General features: G+C 34.4%; 1 protein-coding gene across 1 annotated transcript in view; it reads left to right on the top strand.

Moving 5' to 3' along the window:
- The window catches only part of LOC124367200 (phenoloxidase-activating factor 3-like), a 28,639-nt gene extending 23,531 nt beyond the window's left edge, over positions 1-5,108 (top strand). The window contains exons 4-6 of the mRNA XM_046823850.1: positions 1,662-1,861; positions 3,201-3,300; positions 4,915-5,108. Coding sequence (XP_046679806.1) covers positions 1,662-1,861; positions 3,201-3,300; positions 4,915-4,975 — 361 coding nt within the window. The 3' untranslated portion in view covers positions 4,976-5,108. The remainder of the gene's footprint in view (positions 1-1,661; positions 1,862-3,200; positions 3,301-4,914) is intronic.
- The last annotated feature ends 11,341 nt before the right edge of the window (positions 5,109-16,449 follow it).

Below are 16,449 nucleotides of genomic sequence, written 5' to 3'. Positions count from 1 at the left end.
CGAACGTTAAATAGAGGTAATGAACGTAACAATATAGATAACGGACATAACTAAAGAGGTAACGAATTAGAGGTAAAGCAAATAATGAAAGAGGTAGCCCACATATATACAAACAGTCGGGTTTCAAGAGAAAGTATGATCCCAAAATTAATACATCTCTTCCTTGCACCAAGAGGAACCTATGCAACAAATTTCAAGGCTCGCAAATATAACAACTCGATGTCGAGTTCTAAATAACTGGATTCAGTTATTTAAGTAGTCTCCTTACTCTTTGCAGTCTGACTAAAATTATTAAACCTAGAATATATAAATTATATGTTAAAATATGACTAACTAATTAGTACATGTTTTATATTTACTTTGAATTTTATCGCAACCATATTCTTAAATAAATATGACTAAAATTTAACTTTTTATAGAAAAATAAATTCTACCAACTCACTAGCATGATATATGATATGAAGAACTCTCCTTATCTTGCCATCAAAATTTTGAGGCAATTAGCCCAAGATGAGGATGCACGCTTCCCTTGTTCAGCCATGGTCCTCACATATGAAGATTATGTGGATGATGACATCATCACTGGTACTAACAGTGTTGAAGAATCACTAGATATTGAAGACCAACTTACCCAACTTCTCAAGCTAGGAGGCTTCGAATCCAGGAAATGGGTTTCCAACTCTCCCAAACTTCATCAGGGGCTTCCTGAAGATCACTTTTGGACTCCTGTCTTTTTACAGTGATCAGAGTCCCACCACCTCTCTATTTAATTTTAATTTTCATACTCAATGCTAAACTAATTTAAGTATTTTCTAACTAATATTTTGAAATGTTTACTGTCGCCAAAAGTTAAATAACATTTAAAAGCCCATAGTTTCATCTTATTTTTAGACATATATCCCCTTTTGTATTTGCAGTTAGGCTATGCTTTTAATTTCTCTTCTGTCCCACTTATATTCTGCGTTGAATGGTTTTCCTTTAATTTCTTTTTTTCCGCATACCTCTCACTCAATTTCCATCACTACCTTCCTGTTACAACTCTCATATCGTATAATTCATATATTCTTTAGTAACCGGAATCTGTTTTTGAGCTTGCTCAAGAATTCCTCAGCTGGTTTGTTAAGACTTAGACACGATTTACATTGTCTCATAACATAGCTTTGAAAGATCGCTCTTAACAAAGAAACAGGTCAAGAACTTTGTAAGGAACAAAATGCGGCCTAACTCTCTGTCCACTACAGGAAAATATCAGTTGTTTGGACCCGCCAAAATCTTTCTCTGGCAACGTTCTTGAACATTCTCAGTATTTCTAGTCTCTGTCTTGTTTTCTCTTTGTCATCCTCGTAATGACAACCTTTGTTGTCCTATATTGAGTAGCACTAAGCAGTGATCAGATTCTCACTAATCTAGTTCTTATGTTTTTATTAAAAATAAACCCTGAAATCTACTACCAAACATGTATTTATTTTTGTCTGTTTTGGCATTTTGTGTTGTTGACTTTCCACTTTTTTGGCATGTCAGCTCTGTTTCATGTACTTTGTTCTATATTATACTTTAATGCTATTACCTTTTACCTATAATACCTATAACTACTTAAACAAATTGTGATTGTTTCAGACATTTTTCTACAATTATAAACACTTTTTCGTTTTTGTTCCCAGTATGTTGGTAAGACTAGGAGAGCTGACTCGGAGCACGTCCGTGGACTGTTCCAAAGATAAGAGTCGCTGTGCTCCCCCGGCTGTGTACATGGACATTGAGTACGTTGTTATCCACCCACAGTTCTTTTACTTTGGAAACGTTTTCCCAAAACATGACATCGCCCTCCTCAGATTGAGGCATCAGATTGAGCAGTTCAACGGTAATGTTCCTCTTCTTACCAAAACACACTTTAGGAATTTCCCGTTAGCCATAGACATTTTTCACACGTCCAAAACGAAAACTAGACATTAGGGTGCGCCACCTCACTTGTCGCGTAACAGGCTTCGCTAAGGTTCAATGCAAAATTCAAGACTATAGCTTATTTGATTAATGACAAATAGAAGGACAGAGAACCACACGAAAAAGAAATGTTTACACCCCCGGCAAACATAAAAAAAAGAAAACATGGATCATCCTACTGGGCTTCAACAACGCTCAGACAATGCCATGTTAGGACATGCACCATCGTGAATTCTTTCTTGCCTATTAAGAAATTAGGTTTAATGCAATATTTGTTAAATTAATATATGAAACGGAGTTTTATATTAATTTATAATAGAAAAAATCTACACCAAATCACTGAAGATGTGAATATCTTCTAATTCGCGAAACTTAGTGTACTGTAGCAATAACGTAGCCAGGATAAAATTTTGGGAGGTCCAGACAATTGAGACTTTCCCGTAGTGGACAGAGAGTAAGGCCCCATTTTGTTCCTTAAAAAGTTCTTGACCCGTTTCTTTGTTGAGAACGATCTTTCAGCAGTACATATAAATAATACCGAATTGTTTAAATAATAATAATAATCGTTTACTAAAAAAGTAATTGAAAAAATTGAAAATTGGGGGTCCGGACCCCTTGGACCTCCTTGCTGGCTATGACTTTGTATATACTTGATAAATAAATGCATAATTATAGAATACCATCAAATAAAAAGTAAAAAAGTAAAGTAAAGAATGTCTTATTTTACCAGGCGAAGTTAGGGCTAAGAAGCCCTCTCTAACACTTAACCTGGGGACCAACGGCTTAAAGGTGACTTCCGAACCACCACCAATGGCCGGGCAGGCAGGCCGCTTGCATGGTCAGGATCGTTCAGCGGTCACCTGTCCAAGCAGCAGCCACGCTCGGCGTGATTAAATAATAAATGTGATTTATGAATGTCTAAAAACTTTACGGTTCACTTATTTCTCAAAATGTGCGTCTTTTATGGACAAAACCGTTGTAATAAGACCTACAGTATTTTACATACCATAAATATTTTTTAAATTAAGGGCGTTTTAGGGTTTAAAAGTTAGGCTGACAAATATAAGTAAATTCAAGGCAGTTTTCAAATATCTAACGAGCCTTTCTGAACATATATAAGTTTTAGACAGCCCATACTGTATTTACTAATATTAAATTTAAAATCTATATACATTAATATTCAACTAACTTTTAATTGTATAGTAGTTTATTTTGTACAGTGAAGCAATAAAATAACATGAAATTAATTTTTTTTATAGATTTCATACGTCCGATATGTTTACCCCACATTCCCCAAACATGGACTAGCTTTGGACAACAAATTTATGGAAGTTGCAGGTTGGGGAAACACGGTTTCAGGTAAGACAATGCGTAGTTTTGTCCTTTTTATATTATATTGACGGTAAAACCCCCAATCACATGTTTTGATTTCCTACCATTTTGTGTATGGCGTGACGACCGCTATTTAATATCAAACTCTAGTCAGTTTTGAGTGGTTGGTCGGTAAGTGCAGACCTATTGTGAAAAAATAATTAATTTATTTTTATTATATTACGTTATCTGTATTCTTAAAACAGTTGTAAGTCAAACCCCCAATCTCGTATTTTGATTTCCCACCACTTTGTGTCTGCGTGACGACCGCTATTTAATATCAAACTGTAGTCAGTTTTGAGTGGTTGGTCGGTAAGTTCAGACATATTTTGAAAAAATAATTAATGTATTATTATTAAAATACGTTATCTGTATTGTTAGATCAGTTGCGGGTAAAACCCCCAATCTCGTCTTTTGATTTTCCACCACTTTGTGTCTGTCGTGACGACAACTATTTAATATGAAACTTTAGTCAGTGTTTCAGTAGTTGGTCGGTTTAGTTCAGACCTATTATGAAAAATAAAGTAATGTATTATTATTATTTTACGTTATCTGTATTCTTAGAACAGTTGTAAGCGAAACCCCCAATCTCGTCTTTTGATTTCCCACCACTTTGTGTCTGTCGTGCCGACCACTATTTAATATGAAACTTTAGTCAGTTTTTAGTGGTTGGTCGGTAAGTTCAGACATATTTTGAAAAATAATTAATGTATTATTATTAAAATACGTTATCTGTATTCTTAGATCAGTTGTGGGTAAAACCCCCAATCTCGTCTTTTGATTTTCCACCACTTTGTGTCTGTCGTGACGACAACTATTTTAAATATGAAACTTTAGTCAGTTTTCAGTGGTTGGTCGGTTAGTTCAGACCTATTATGAAAATAAAGTAATGTACTATTATTATTTTACGTTATCTGTATTCTTAGAACAGTTGTAAGTGAAACCCCCAATCTCGTCTTTTGATTTCCCACCACTTTGTGTCTGTCGTGACGACCACTAGTTTAATATGAAACTTTAGTCAGTTTTCAGTGGTTGGTTGGTCAGTTCAAACCCATTTTAAAAATAAATAATGTATTATATATTTTACGTTATCTGTATTCTTAGAACAGTTTGTAAGTCAAACCCCCAATCTCGTCTTTTGATTTCCCACCACTTTGTGTCTGTCGTGACGACCACTATTTAATATGAAACTCTAGTTAGTTTTCAGTGGTTGGTTAGTCAGTTTTCAGTGGTTGGTTAGTCAGTTCAGACCCATTGTAAAAATAAATAATATATTATATTTTACGTATCTGTATTCTTAGAACAGTTGTGGGTAAAACCCCCAATCGCGTGTTTTGATTTTCCACCACTTTGTGTCTGCCGTGACGACCGCTATTTAATATCAATATCAACCCGCGAAACAGCGTTGTGCTTTTTGTGACATAAAATGATGGGAATTTTTCTAAGTCTTTTAAAACCATCCACCATCAATATCAAAGGGCTGAGAAACTCTCATACAGATAGCAAACAGCTAACACCGTTTTTGGCAAGACGTAAAACTACCGCTTTGTTTTTATAGTGTATATTATATCCATGATGCTAAACTAAAATTACTGTTTACAGGCACACAAAGCGATACATTACAGACCATCAAAGTTCCTATAGTACCTCAGAAGCAGTGTAGTGACCTCTGGCATAGGCTCTGCGTTACAGGTCGTGAAGCAGAGTGTCTCTCGGATATCCACGAAAACGTTATGTGTGCAAATACAAGGAGAGCGAAGGGTATTTGCGTTGGAGACTCTGGAGGTCCCCTGATGACGTCACTGCCAACCCAGAGCCGTGAAACTTCCGTTTTCCTTATAGGAATTGCGTCTTATGGGAAGCCTTGTGGGTTAGGTTTCCCCGACGTGTACACACGAGTGTCGGAGTACATGCCTTGGATACTAGATAACATATATTAAATTGTAATCGCTTTTATAGCCTAATAGTGGCGCAGAAATATACAAACGAGGTATATACTGTGTGTTATTCCTCCCATTTCGGCTTTTTGAGTTGAAGAGCCACCAAAATTTACGTGATGTGGTTTGAATGAAATCACAACGTTAAAAATACGGTAAAACACACAAAAGCCAAACAATTCATGCTTTTAAAGAATTAAATTTTTTTATGAACTACCTGAAAACCTTTTTAAATACTATTACTACTATTACAGTTATAACTGTAATAGAGTTAACTATTACAGTTATAACTGTAATAGTTAACTCTATTAAATAACTATTTGAAGCTCTGATAAAGTATGCATGGAGCCTCTAAGACACGTAAAGGACTTTAGGGATTAAAATCCTAAACAGTTGTCAATGTTAAAACAGCATAAAATATTAAGTGTACAGAATTGGCATCTATATTCATGTTTGAAAATTCTTATCGGTGGTACAAATTTACTGCAACTATTGAAAATGCCTTTTTGGGACATAATACACGTTCCTTGACGTTTTAAACATTTTTCAAATCCCGTTTTTTTAAAGTTTTAAATTGGTTCCTTTTCAATTTAGCGCACCTTGGGCAATAATACGTGAAAATGGTCTTGGAGGAGGATCAAAAGTCGCAAAGTAAAAAAATTTCTAACTAAACTTATAAAATAAAGACTTTCTCCATAACTTAGATTCATGAATCATGAAGAAACACTTAAAGCCTCTGATATTTCGACCATTTAACCAATAATAAACCATAGTCGAAATAAACACCTTTGTTATTTTTTACATTTCTTCTACATGAAGAAATATTTTTCCACGTGGTTGACTCTTACCATATTGTACAAAATCACATCTGCCGGTTGGTTAACAACTATGGGTCTGTTTTCAGTTTTGACTTTTTTCTTACCCCGTTGGTGACGCCGTTTTCAAACAGCAGCCATTAAAAATTATTGCTATAAATTCGAGGAATGATTGAATCCATAAATAACTATAAGTTTTGGACCATGTTTTTCTTTTCTTGTTGGGAAACACTTGTTTTAATTTAAGCCATCAAGCATTACTATGAATTAATCCAAGAAGCGTGATGTTCCATAACAAACATCTAAGGCTGTTTGCTCACACAGTGCCAGAACTCTACTAACGCATTGGAATTCTGTTTTGACTTTGCTGCTGCGAACCATCAGTTAGCAAATTTTAAACCAATAACACTTTTCTCCATTTATATTATTTAATGTTTTTCACTAAAATATTCATATGTAATATTTTGAAATTTACGTTTCAGAATTTTCACAAAATAGAATATTCTTAGAAAATTCTAAAAGAGTTTTATTTTATTTTAATTTCAATTTCGATCAAAACTTTTCAAAATATACCTTTTAAACCTTGAATATGACAAAGTTCAATATTTAGAAATGTAATGATTCTGACATATGATGTACAGTTTTGGCATACTAAGAACATGACTATATACATTACTGTATTATACACTATTATACATTACTGTATTATACACTATTATACATTACTGTATTATACACTATTATACATTACTGTATGATTAGGTCAACTTAACTCACTCTCTCTGTTTATATAAATGGTATGTAAAAATGGTATGCCACATCGCGTGTGGCATAGCAGCTATGTTCAAATCGAACTCATTTTGTTTTGGAGATGTCCTTCAGACGTCTGTCATAGAGAAATCTACATCCCCCATGCAGACAAACGAGAAAATCTGCCGCCTGCTTCCATGACGGTGAGGAAATGCCATGGTTGTCCATTGTATATTCATCGAACTAATAATTGTCTATGTGTAAATGAAATTCATGTAAAACTCTACATATTAAATAGTTCTCGGCTTCATATCCTACGCATAGTCGTTCTATGTAAAGGCTCAGCCACATAACCATAATCAAACACGATTGTAGAAATGACGTCATAAGCAAAATATTTAAGTCCATATCATATGTTTCCTTAGATATCCAACGAAAAAACATATACAAAGACGAGCAGTAAGAAGATATATTTTGCTATAACCTTTAGTGATAGCTGAGCGAAATATAAAAATGTCAAGTTTCAAGAACAATTACTGCAATTAATTCTAGACATATGACCTTGAATTAGGTTTTGCTAACGCTATATCAAATCCCATGGAGACACATGAAATGAATGTGTGTGTGTGTTTGTCCTTTATGGAATCGCAAAATATTAGACGGACCATTATGAAAATTTGTATGTATACGTATTTTTCCTCGGAAAAGGTTTATAAGCTATGCCCATTGATGTAACTCACCACCAAGCGGCGCTGCAAAAGATAAAAGGTTTCAAAGCGCCTGCACACTATAAACTGCAATTACGAGACAGTTACGTATATTACATAGCCAAACACTATTTGAAGGCGCTAAGTTATTATGTATATTTGTCTTTAAGATACATTTCTGATTGAACTTAAAGTTTGAGTGTTAGACCATTTTATAATAAAGTACATGTACGTGCACAATGGCTATAAACATAAACATATTTTCTTGATCGTAGCAAAAAGGCAAACTCTACATCGGCGTTGTAAATATAATTCAATTAAACCAGAAGTTCACATACACGGGCAAAGCTTACGAAAAGCGCGCAAAGCCGCGGGAAACGTCTAGTATCATATACAATAGAAATAAGAGGTGGTTGTGGTAGACCTTGGCCCACTCATAATTGAGTGTTTCAATGAATAATGGTTGAATTTCTGGATTTTTAGAGGCCTAGAAAAATCCTGATTTTCTAAGCTTTATTTGATATGTATTATTCATACTATGAGCCTTGTCATCCTTCTGTGAAAAACCTAGAAACTAATCAAGAAATATTGAGCGTTAAAACCTTATTCGATTGTTTTTTCTAGGATTTTATTGTTGGTATCATGTTTGCCCATGAGACCAATGGAGAAATAGTAGCTAACGCTCAGTAAAATCTCATGGAGTAAACCCAACTACAATCGAACTCGATTTGGATAGGGTACGATAAGCGGATCCGGTTTTTTTATATCGAAGAATGTAATCATCGATACCTAATCATCTCAAATCCTAGACTATCAATCGATATAAAAGTATCTATAGTCCTCAATAACAATCATAAGTTTTAAATGTAAATATGAATTTAATATTTACAGTGATCAAACAAATTATTATAATCAAAATTATGAAAACTGAAGACGACCATATTTGCTCCTCTCACAGTTGCAGTTGTTTCTTTCCCACAAATTTCACATAATGGGTTAGTTATTCGGTACGATTCCAACATGTTAAAGCCACAAAAACATGTCTTATCATCTTTCAAAGTAATGTCGTGTAGTTTTCTAAAATTGACTGCCACTTTTTAATAATAAATGTTACTTATGTAAAATTGAAATAAATTCCCGTATGAGTATTATTTGAAAGTGTTTACAGCTGTTGATATAGATTTATTAATTTAATTGTCCAAAATAATTAATCAGTATCGATTGATTATATCGATGGCTGTGATTAAGTAATATCGTTTGCTAATTTCGATATAAAAAACCGGGTCCGCTTATCGTACCCTACCCCTCGATTTACCTTATATAGAGCTTCATGCAAAATTTCATTTGTTATATACCGTACGGACATACAAAAATTAAATTGTGTCAGCCCCTTGAGTGACAGGCTTCACTAACGCTCGGCCAATTATGTATTTTTAAAGTTTTAGATTGTAACTGACAACCCTTACAAGACTTGTCATCCATATTTAATGAAATTCCACACAAGAAACTTGTCAGCAGTCTCGCCAACGCCAGATAAGTCCAGCCGACCAAGTGCCGTAACCACTTCAAAGTGTCCCAGTAAACCCTCTTTGTACACGTTCGTCTGCTACTCGCCTGTCCACAGCTCCGTAATCCTCTTCTCTTTTAATCCCTGGATAATTAATTATTTATCGCACTTACTGAAATCAATAGTGAACAGTCCAAGAGCGAAACTTTATACCCAACTGTGTTAAAATGAAAAGGAAAACTATTTTAAGTTTATAAATCATTTTACATCCCTAGTAATTTAGGAGACCAAAGCAAATTTACATTGTATTAGCAAAGAACAGAGTTTTTCTTGCAGTTAATTGTGAGATATTCTAAATTCTGGTTATAATCGGAATTTAGGAATTTTGATAAGGTAAAGTGTAAAACGCCCTTTGTTTCTACAGTTAAAAGGTTGTCCAGTTTGTATCCTGTAGGGAATCCCACCGATATTTTTGAACATTCTTCGCATTAACGTATTGCTAATATTCAGTTTGGGAGAAGCTCGCATTAGGCTTCTTTTCGGTGGCTTTAACACTTGTTGCAACACTCTTCGTGGATTTAATTTGTACAGACGGTAGTCGAGCGACCTGAAAAGCCCTTCGTTGTGTCAAAACACTACCTGTTCTTCGAAACTTTTCAACGACTCTAAGAATCACAGCATTACTAGGCGGGTTTTTGTGGGAATGTTCCTGAAAACGTAATGCAGTGTATGGCAAGCTTGGCCCACCCGCACGTCTAATTCCGTATGAGCGAAAATATTGCTCTACGATAAAAACTTTCTCTACCGTTGTTAGCACCATGTTAGCTAAAACTAACCTCAAATAAGAAAGAAGTAATGAACACGAAGCCGTGGCAACAATCGACAATTGAATCAGCAAATGGAGACGGCAACTACAACTGATTTAGTTTCAGTACTGTTTATTATGGCTAATACTGTATAATATAAGAATCGTAGTAATTTAAATTGTATTGCTAGGTTGCTTTTACATCTGAGAAGAGGGTAGTTTTAATCTTCGAAACGTAGTATAATGCTATTTTCTAGCACATAACTATGAAAATGTCCAAAATCCTATTATCCTTCTAGGACAAGTTTTCTCCCTTTATAAACCCCACTTATTAATTTAACCCAACAGATTTACTTAGGCTTAGAAATAATTTAACAATGCAATAATTCTAGGAACCCAGACCTAATTTCACTGTATTAGAACACAACCCAGTTTTCTTGAAATCGATCTTCACCTTTTCTAATTTGGATGGAGGTCAAAAATGATAGTATTTAAAGATTCAAAAGTGATTCCGATTACAAGAAATTCCATCTCATTATAAAGTATGTGAATCGAAGTAAATGAAGTAGAATTAAATTTTATAGTCCAATCAGTATCTTAGTATCTTCAACCAGTTTTACAAATTTAATTTAAATTTCAAATACCGCACAGAAAATATTGTACGACTTGTTTCCTAAAACCGTGTCAGCACACGAAACCGTCAAAGTTATCTAAATGACCGATAAATTCACGTCGCCTTTGTTAAATAACACTGTAAAGCGACCGGAGATGGCAGCACTGGACAGCAGACTGCAAATCACCGTAATGAGAGGGTCCCTTGTTTATCAAAAGGACTTAGAGTTGTAGCGCCTAATATACTGCGCTCCCGGGACTTTGCCGAAGGGATGTGGCAATATTGGGTCTCGCGTATACAAAGGTTATGTCTTTACTGCAGTGTACAGAGCATATGGGATAATGAGGGTGAGTTATATTCTCTGATAGCTGTACGTTAAAGCTGCTTTACTGCTAATCCATTGTGACTTCGGAGACAAGTGGAGCTCGTAGCACTCCTAGGCGTTACATGAATCTCTTTCTACACATTCTGAATTTAATATCATGTAACGCAGTTTTAACCAATACAAATGTATTTATTGTTTATTATAATTCTAAAATACTACTAATTCAAATCTGAAATATGAACTGGGTTTGATTGTCATCCAATAATTCTATAAAATTTATATTAAAATAACAAAACGGTCTTCGTCACATTAAGTCCTTGAATCGAATTTAATCATTCATGCAATATGATTCATTGATATTAACTTATGCTGTGTATAAATAGAGAACATTTCCTTGTATTGAATATATGTATAAAATCTTCTCTAAGTCTTGTTATTTACTAAACTCCTGTGTATACTATGATCTAAAATTAACTACGGTATCAATTTTTATATATAAAATGATAAAAATGTATTTCGTATTCCAAAGTCTTCATAAAGTGTATCCTTTTAAATTGCAAGGAAGCTCTAAAATATATGTATTGTTTGTTTTTAACATACATTCTACACTACAGCTTTCCAACGTTCGTGGTATCTATCTCCTACTAATATGTGTAACTTTTTCGTATATATTTATGGTATTTACCGCAAAAAATGTGCCTCTATAAACGACTATCAAGTAAAATAGTCTTTATTTATACTTTTTTACTTCTACACTGATTTGTATTTGTATAGAGAGGATGAATGTAACTGTTGCTCTTCATCCAAAAGATATTTATCTTTTGGGTTTGTAAATCTCACGCAAGTAAACGTAATTGTTGTTAAATTTATTTTTAGTTATTTTATATCGTGAAGTTTTGAAATCTATACATCTAAATAGAATAACGTAAATTAAACCAAATTACATACAATTAAAATATGAGTTAATTATCGTTGGTAAAACAAATTTTAGTCCTAAAAATTCAAACAAATCCACCAGAAAAACTCTATGTATTTCAGCAATATATAACTATTAGTTCCTTGAAAATGTATTATAGACTGTTAGGTACATCTTCAAAAGTCACAAAAACGAAATTTTGTGCATTAGGAATATTTATAAAATCTATGTTTCAATCTAATAATAAAGATTCGATAATAAACTACTAAAAATAATAATACTAAACCTGTGCCAGAAATATTAACAGAATACATTTAATTGATACTTTATACTTTTCATTTCGTTAATATTAATATTCAGAAATAACCGAGGAAAAGTATGCCACTTCCCGCACGCCATGTATCCTGTGATGTGTGGCAGGCAGGAGTAGACAGTAGACAGTAGACATTGCTTCACACGGTATATGTCGCTCTCCACACTTCCATGTCTGACATCAGGTAGACAGACTTATGGCAGTGTCTAGTCTTTACTCCATGACTTTATGTGACTCTCAGAGTCTCTGGTTGACACAGCACTAACACACTCGCTCTCGTATCTCACATTCTCCCTCTGAAGGAGTGACATTGGCTTCACTTACTTCCCATCGATCCACGCTAGGAGCATATATGGATCATTTTTCAGCCTTGTCCAAGAGAATTTCCATGCAAAATTGTTTAAACGGTACCTATTAGATTTATAGTTGAACAATTTTGTTAAAACTGTATTAGTCCTAAACTTTTGTCATCTACCCAAGTCAGATGTCTTTGTCTGTGTAAACAGGGGCGGAAATTGGCAACACCCAGATGCATTACTAACCCTTCTCTACCTTTGGAAAAAGGAAAGATTGATCACTTTCATAAAAAGAAACCGTATAATAATAATTATACATTCTATCATAATATGCAGACCAATTTGTTTACTGTCATAACTTTAAAATCTACAGAAAATGCTGTTCAAAGATTGCTCACATGAACTTAGGGTAATGGATGCATAGATTTGAGAGTGATGAATACACTCCTCTTCAAAGACCTCCTCTCAGAAAATATCAAAGAGGGTAAGTGCTTCTCATTTACACATCTTATATCACATATTCTGGCAAATTTGTCTTGAAATCGTGCCATTGAGAGTTTTCCTACCCGTGTGATTACTCTCGATAGAAAATCCTAACGATTTGAAACTTAGGATGTAGGTTCCTCTCGCTTAAGGAAGATAAAATATATTTGATTTTTGACTCAAAAAGATACAATATCAGTCCGTCTGTCTGCGCATGCGTCTGTGCGAAAACATGTCAGAATGACTCGAAACTTGGTACGATCTCTTGGCCGAAGGAAGAACTTTATTGATTTTAGTTTAAAATTTTGAAAAATTATTCTTTTTATCTGTCTCCATGTTTGAGCGATAACTCTTTTCTAACGTCCCGTCGCGTTCTTTATCTCTCCGTTGCATCCGTTTCCCTGTCATTTTATATATAAAATTGTACAGGACACTCTTGGTTACAAATATTTTTAGTAACTTCGCATTCTTTTCAAGTTGTCAAAATATTTAAAACAACTTAGAGTAGCTCCATTTTCATTAAAAAATATATATAAACGTTAAGTTCTAGAAAATCTTACAAAGGGGTACATGTACTCGTATGAATCATATCTGTACTCACAATATTTATAAAATTACAGAACAGAATGCTGCAGAAGATAAAATATTCTACGACAAGTTACAGGATAGGCTCAGTAAAGAGTAGTCAAGGCTGGAATATACGATCACGGCAGGTGCGGACAGGTCAGGACAAGCTACGACATGTTGTGGCTAGCCACGGCCTACCGCACTTTACTGCCGATAGAGAGCATTAGAAGTACTCGGAAGTTAGTGGAGCTGCTTGCCACCAGGCAGTGCGTGTGAGGGTTGATCATACTGTAACTTCATGGTAGCACCTTATGTCTATCCATAAGAATATCTCAGGTGTCTGATGTTGATGATGAGCAAAGTTTTGTTACAAGTTGTTAAAATATCTTATGATTATTTATCAATCTTGTCTCCTCGGCGTCGGTACAAACAGTTATTCTAGATTTTCAAATTTAATTTACACGGAATATGTTCAGAAATATTTTTCACTAAGGAATGAAAAAGTACTTCTAAATATGGTTTGTTATATTCTTTCAAAAGGTTGAACAAATTCAGATGGCACTATTCCTAATTAATTTTTTAACACTGCATGTAACTGATGATGTCCAATATGAAATAGTAATAATTGAGGAAATTAAAAACAAATATGACGTAACAGTCAAAAATATCGACCTATTAATATTAATTAAATTTATTTCCAATGCAAATAATAACATTTCATCTTTTTCTTTTGTAGCTTGAAGGTGTTTATGTGCATTACGGATCCCCTTTTCAAATTCCACCCCACGCAAATATGTTCTTGTGGCGATATCATTCCCCAATCGTAGGATCTGAAGGGTTAAGGTGGACCGACATGATGAACAGGTACATGTACCTTTGTAAAAGTTGGACAAGCAAGGTGAAATGCCTTCTTATATTAATTAGATCACTCAATTCTTGTTAAACGATACTTTATTCCACATTTGTTAAGTATAGAATTAAATAATATATGTTTATTTCAGTAGATGTGAATATTGTATAAAACATCCAGAAGAACAAAATTGTACAGTATTAAAACTATTATAATTGTTCAGAAACATTTACCTTTAGATCCATTGAATACTCCACAGCTTAGACCTCGAGGAGGCTAAGAAGCTGATGATGATGAAGCAGATAAATTCTGTGGGAAATCTGCAAAGTAACCCATTCCGATGCGTTCCCGAGACCTTGCCTGTCATAACTTGTCATAACCGACCGAGCGAGTCCGCGCCTGCACGTGTCAAGCTTACATATTGAGGAAGGGAAGTGGAATTGGGGGCGGTGGTCGTGTGATTTATAGATTTGTTAATATTTTGATTATTATTAAAATGCGATAAAATGCAAAAAAAACGTAAATATATTATTAACTAACCACTTTTAACAAACGTAACATTGTAATAATACTTTCGTCCGTAACGAAACGAAATAATTTTCTTTTTGTAGTGTTCACTGCACTCAAATAAATTATAGTGTTCTTATTATCAACTCATTAATACATTCACAATACCTATTAATAACTAAAACAACGCCCCTACCCCTATCCCCTAACCACCCTACCCAAGACCCCCCCTAACCGCCCTACCCCCTACCCCCCAAACTCCTAATCCCCTAACCCCCCAACCCCTAACCACCCCCTAAACCCCCTAATAACCCCCTAAACCCCCTCTAACCTGCCTTAACAACCCTAACTACCCCCTGCCTTAAAACCTCCCTAACCCCTAATTCGTCGTGATTGTACCTAGGAATACCTCATTTCCTGTCATATAATGAGATCCTTACTGAGAATACCTGATTTGCTGATTAATTATTTGATGTTGAGAGCTTAATAGAAACTGAAAAATACACCATAATGGTTTGGTTAAACTAAATAAATAGGGTGTCCCGTAACTCTCTGTACAAATGTACGTATACCACGTAATTGCTCAGGTCAATACAGACATATTTCACCATTTGAACGTGAGTCCTCACTGTTTAGTTTCCCATCTGTCTATATGTGTTTTTATACAAAATTAATATTTAAAAAACTAAAAAGTTAAATTATACCAAAATTGGCTCAAACTTTTATGATAATAATGCCAGTTACTGAAAAAATATATCATGAAATTATTTTTAGTATTTTCAAGGTGGTGGTCATTAAAACTTGAAAAATTGGAATATCTTAATAACCTGAAATTTTCCAAGACAATCACAAGAATGATAGTACTTAGATGATTTGATCACAAATCTGACATGAAAATTGTTTAAATCGAATAATAAATAGCTGATTTAGTGCAGATTTACTGTTACATGGCCCATATTGAGAGCTGCCGTGTATACATCACGTTTAGACCTGAACAATATCGCCGTATACCTTTGTCCAGAGAGTTACGGAATATCCTGTATAGTAATTTTAGGATACATTCAAACCTTAATTAATTAAGGTTTTATCCTTAAATGCTTTCCGTTTTATCGTTACTTGTCTATAATAATAAACGTAAATATATATCATAGTAAAGTAAACGGCACAGTTCTAAATGATTAGTTATTTTCTAAAATGACTTTTAAACATTACAGTAAAATTAAGTGAAACCATGTGTAATCTAGAAACGCCATTGCTGCTAAGTTTCTTATATAGAAATACAAGACAGAAAAGACATAGCCTATTATTCGTTACCTAGCAGTTTCGGCAGAATATCATGTCTTCCACAGACACAGAGAATGAAATCCGCTCGACGAACATTCTCATTGAATCAAAACTTAAATTTTTTGTTCACTTAAGACAAAAAGTTGAGAAACCCCCCATTTCACTCAATACTAAAAGGACTTCCGGCTTGGCGTGACAGGTTATTCAGGAAGAGTAAGGTTAGGGGTTGGGTCCCGATCTGTCGAGATCACATGAGGAGGGGTAGCGGATAGTAACAGTCAAGTCACCGTAGAAGAAGGTGAAAAAAGCTCTGTTTAGAACTTGACCAGTCAAATCAAATAAGTAACATCCGTCCCTCATATTCAAGCTAGGAATAACATTTAACAATTGTGGTGCTTTCATCAATAGCGTCCCTCATATTCAAGCTAGGAATAACATTTAACAATTGTGGGCTTTCGTCAA

The sequence above is a fragment of the Homalodisca vitripennis genome, chromosome 8 (genome assembly GCF_021130785.1).
Source record: "Homalodisca vitripennis isolate AUS2020 chromosome 8, UT_GWSS_2.1, whole genome shotgun sequence".
Taxonomy (NCBI): Eukaryota; Metazoa; Arthropoda; class Insecta; order Hemiptera; family Cicadellidae; genus Homalodisca; species Homalodisca vitripennis.
The sequence above is the reverse complement of the archived record's forward strand: the minus strand, read 5'-3'. Positions and strand labels throughout refer to the sequence as shown.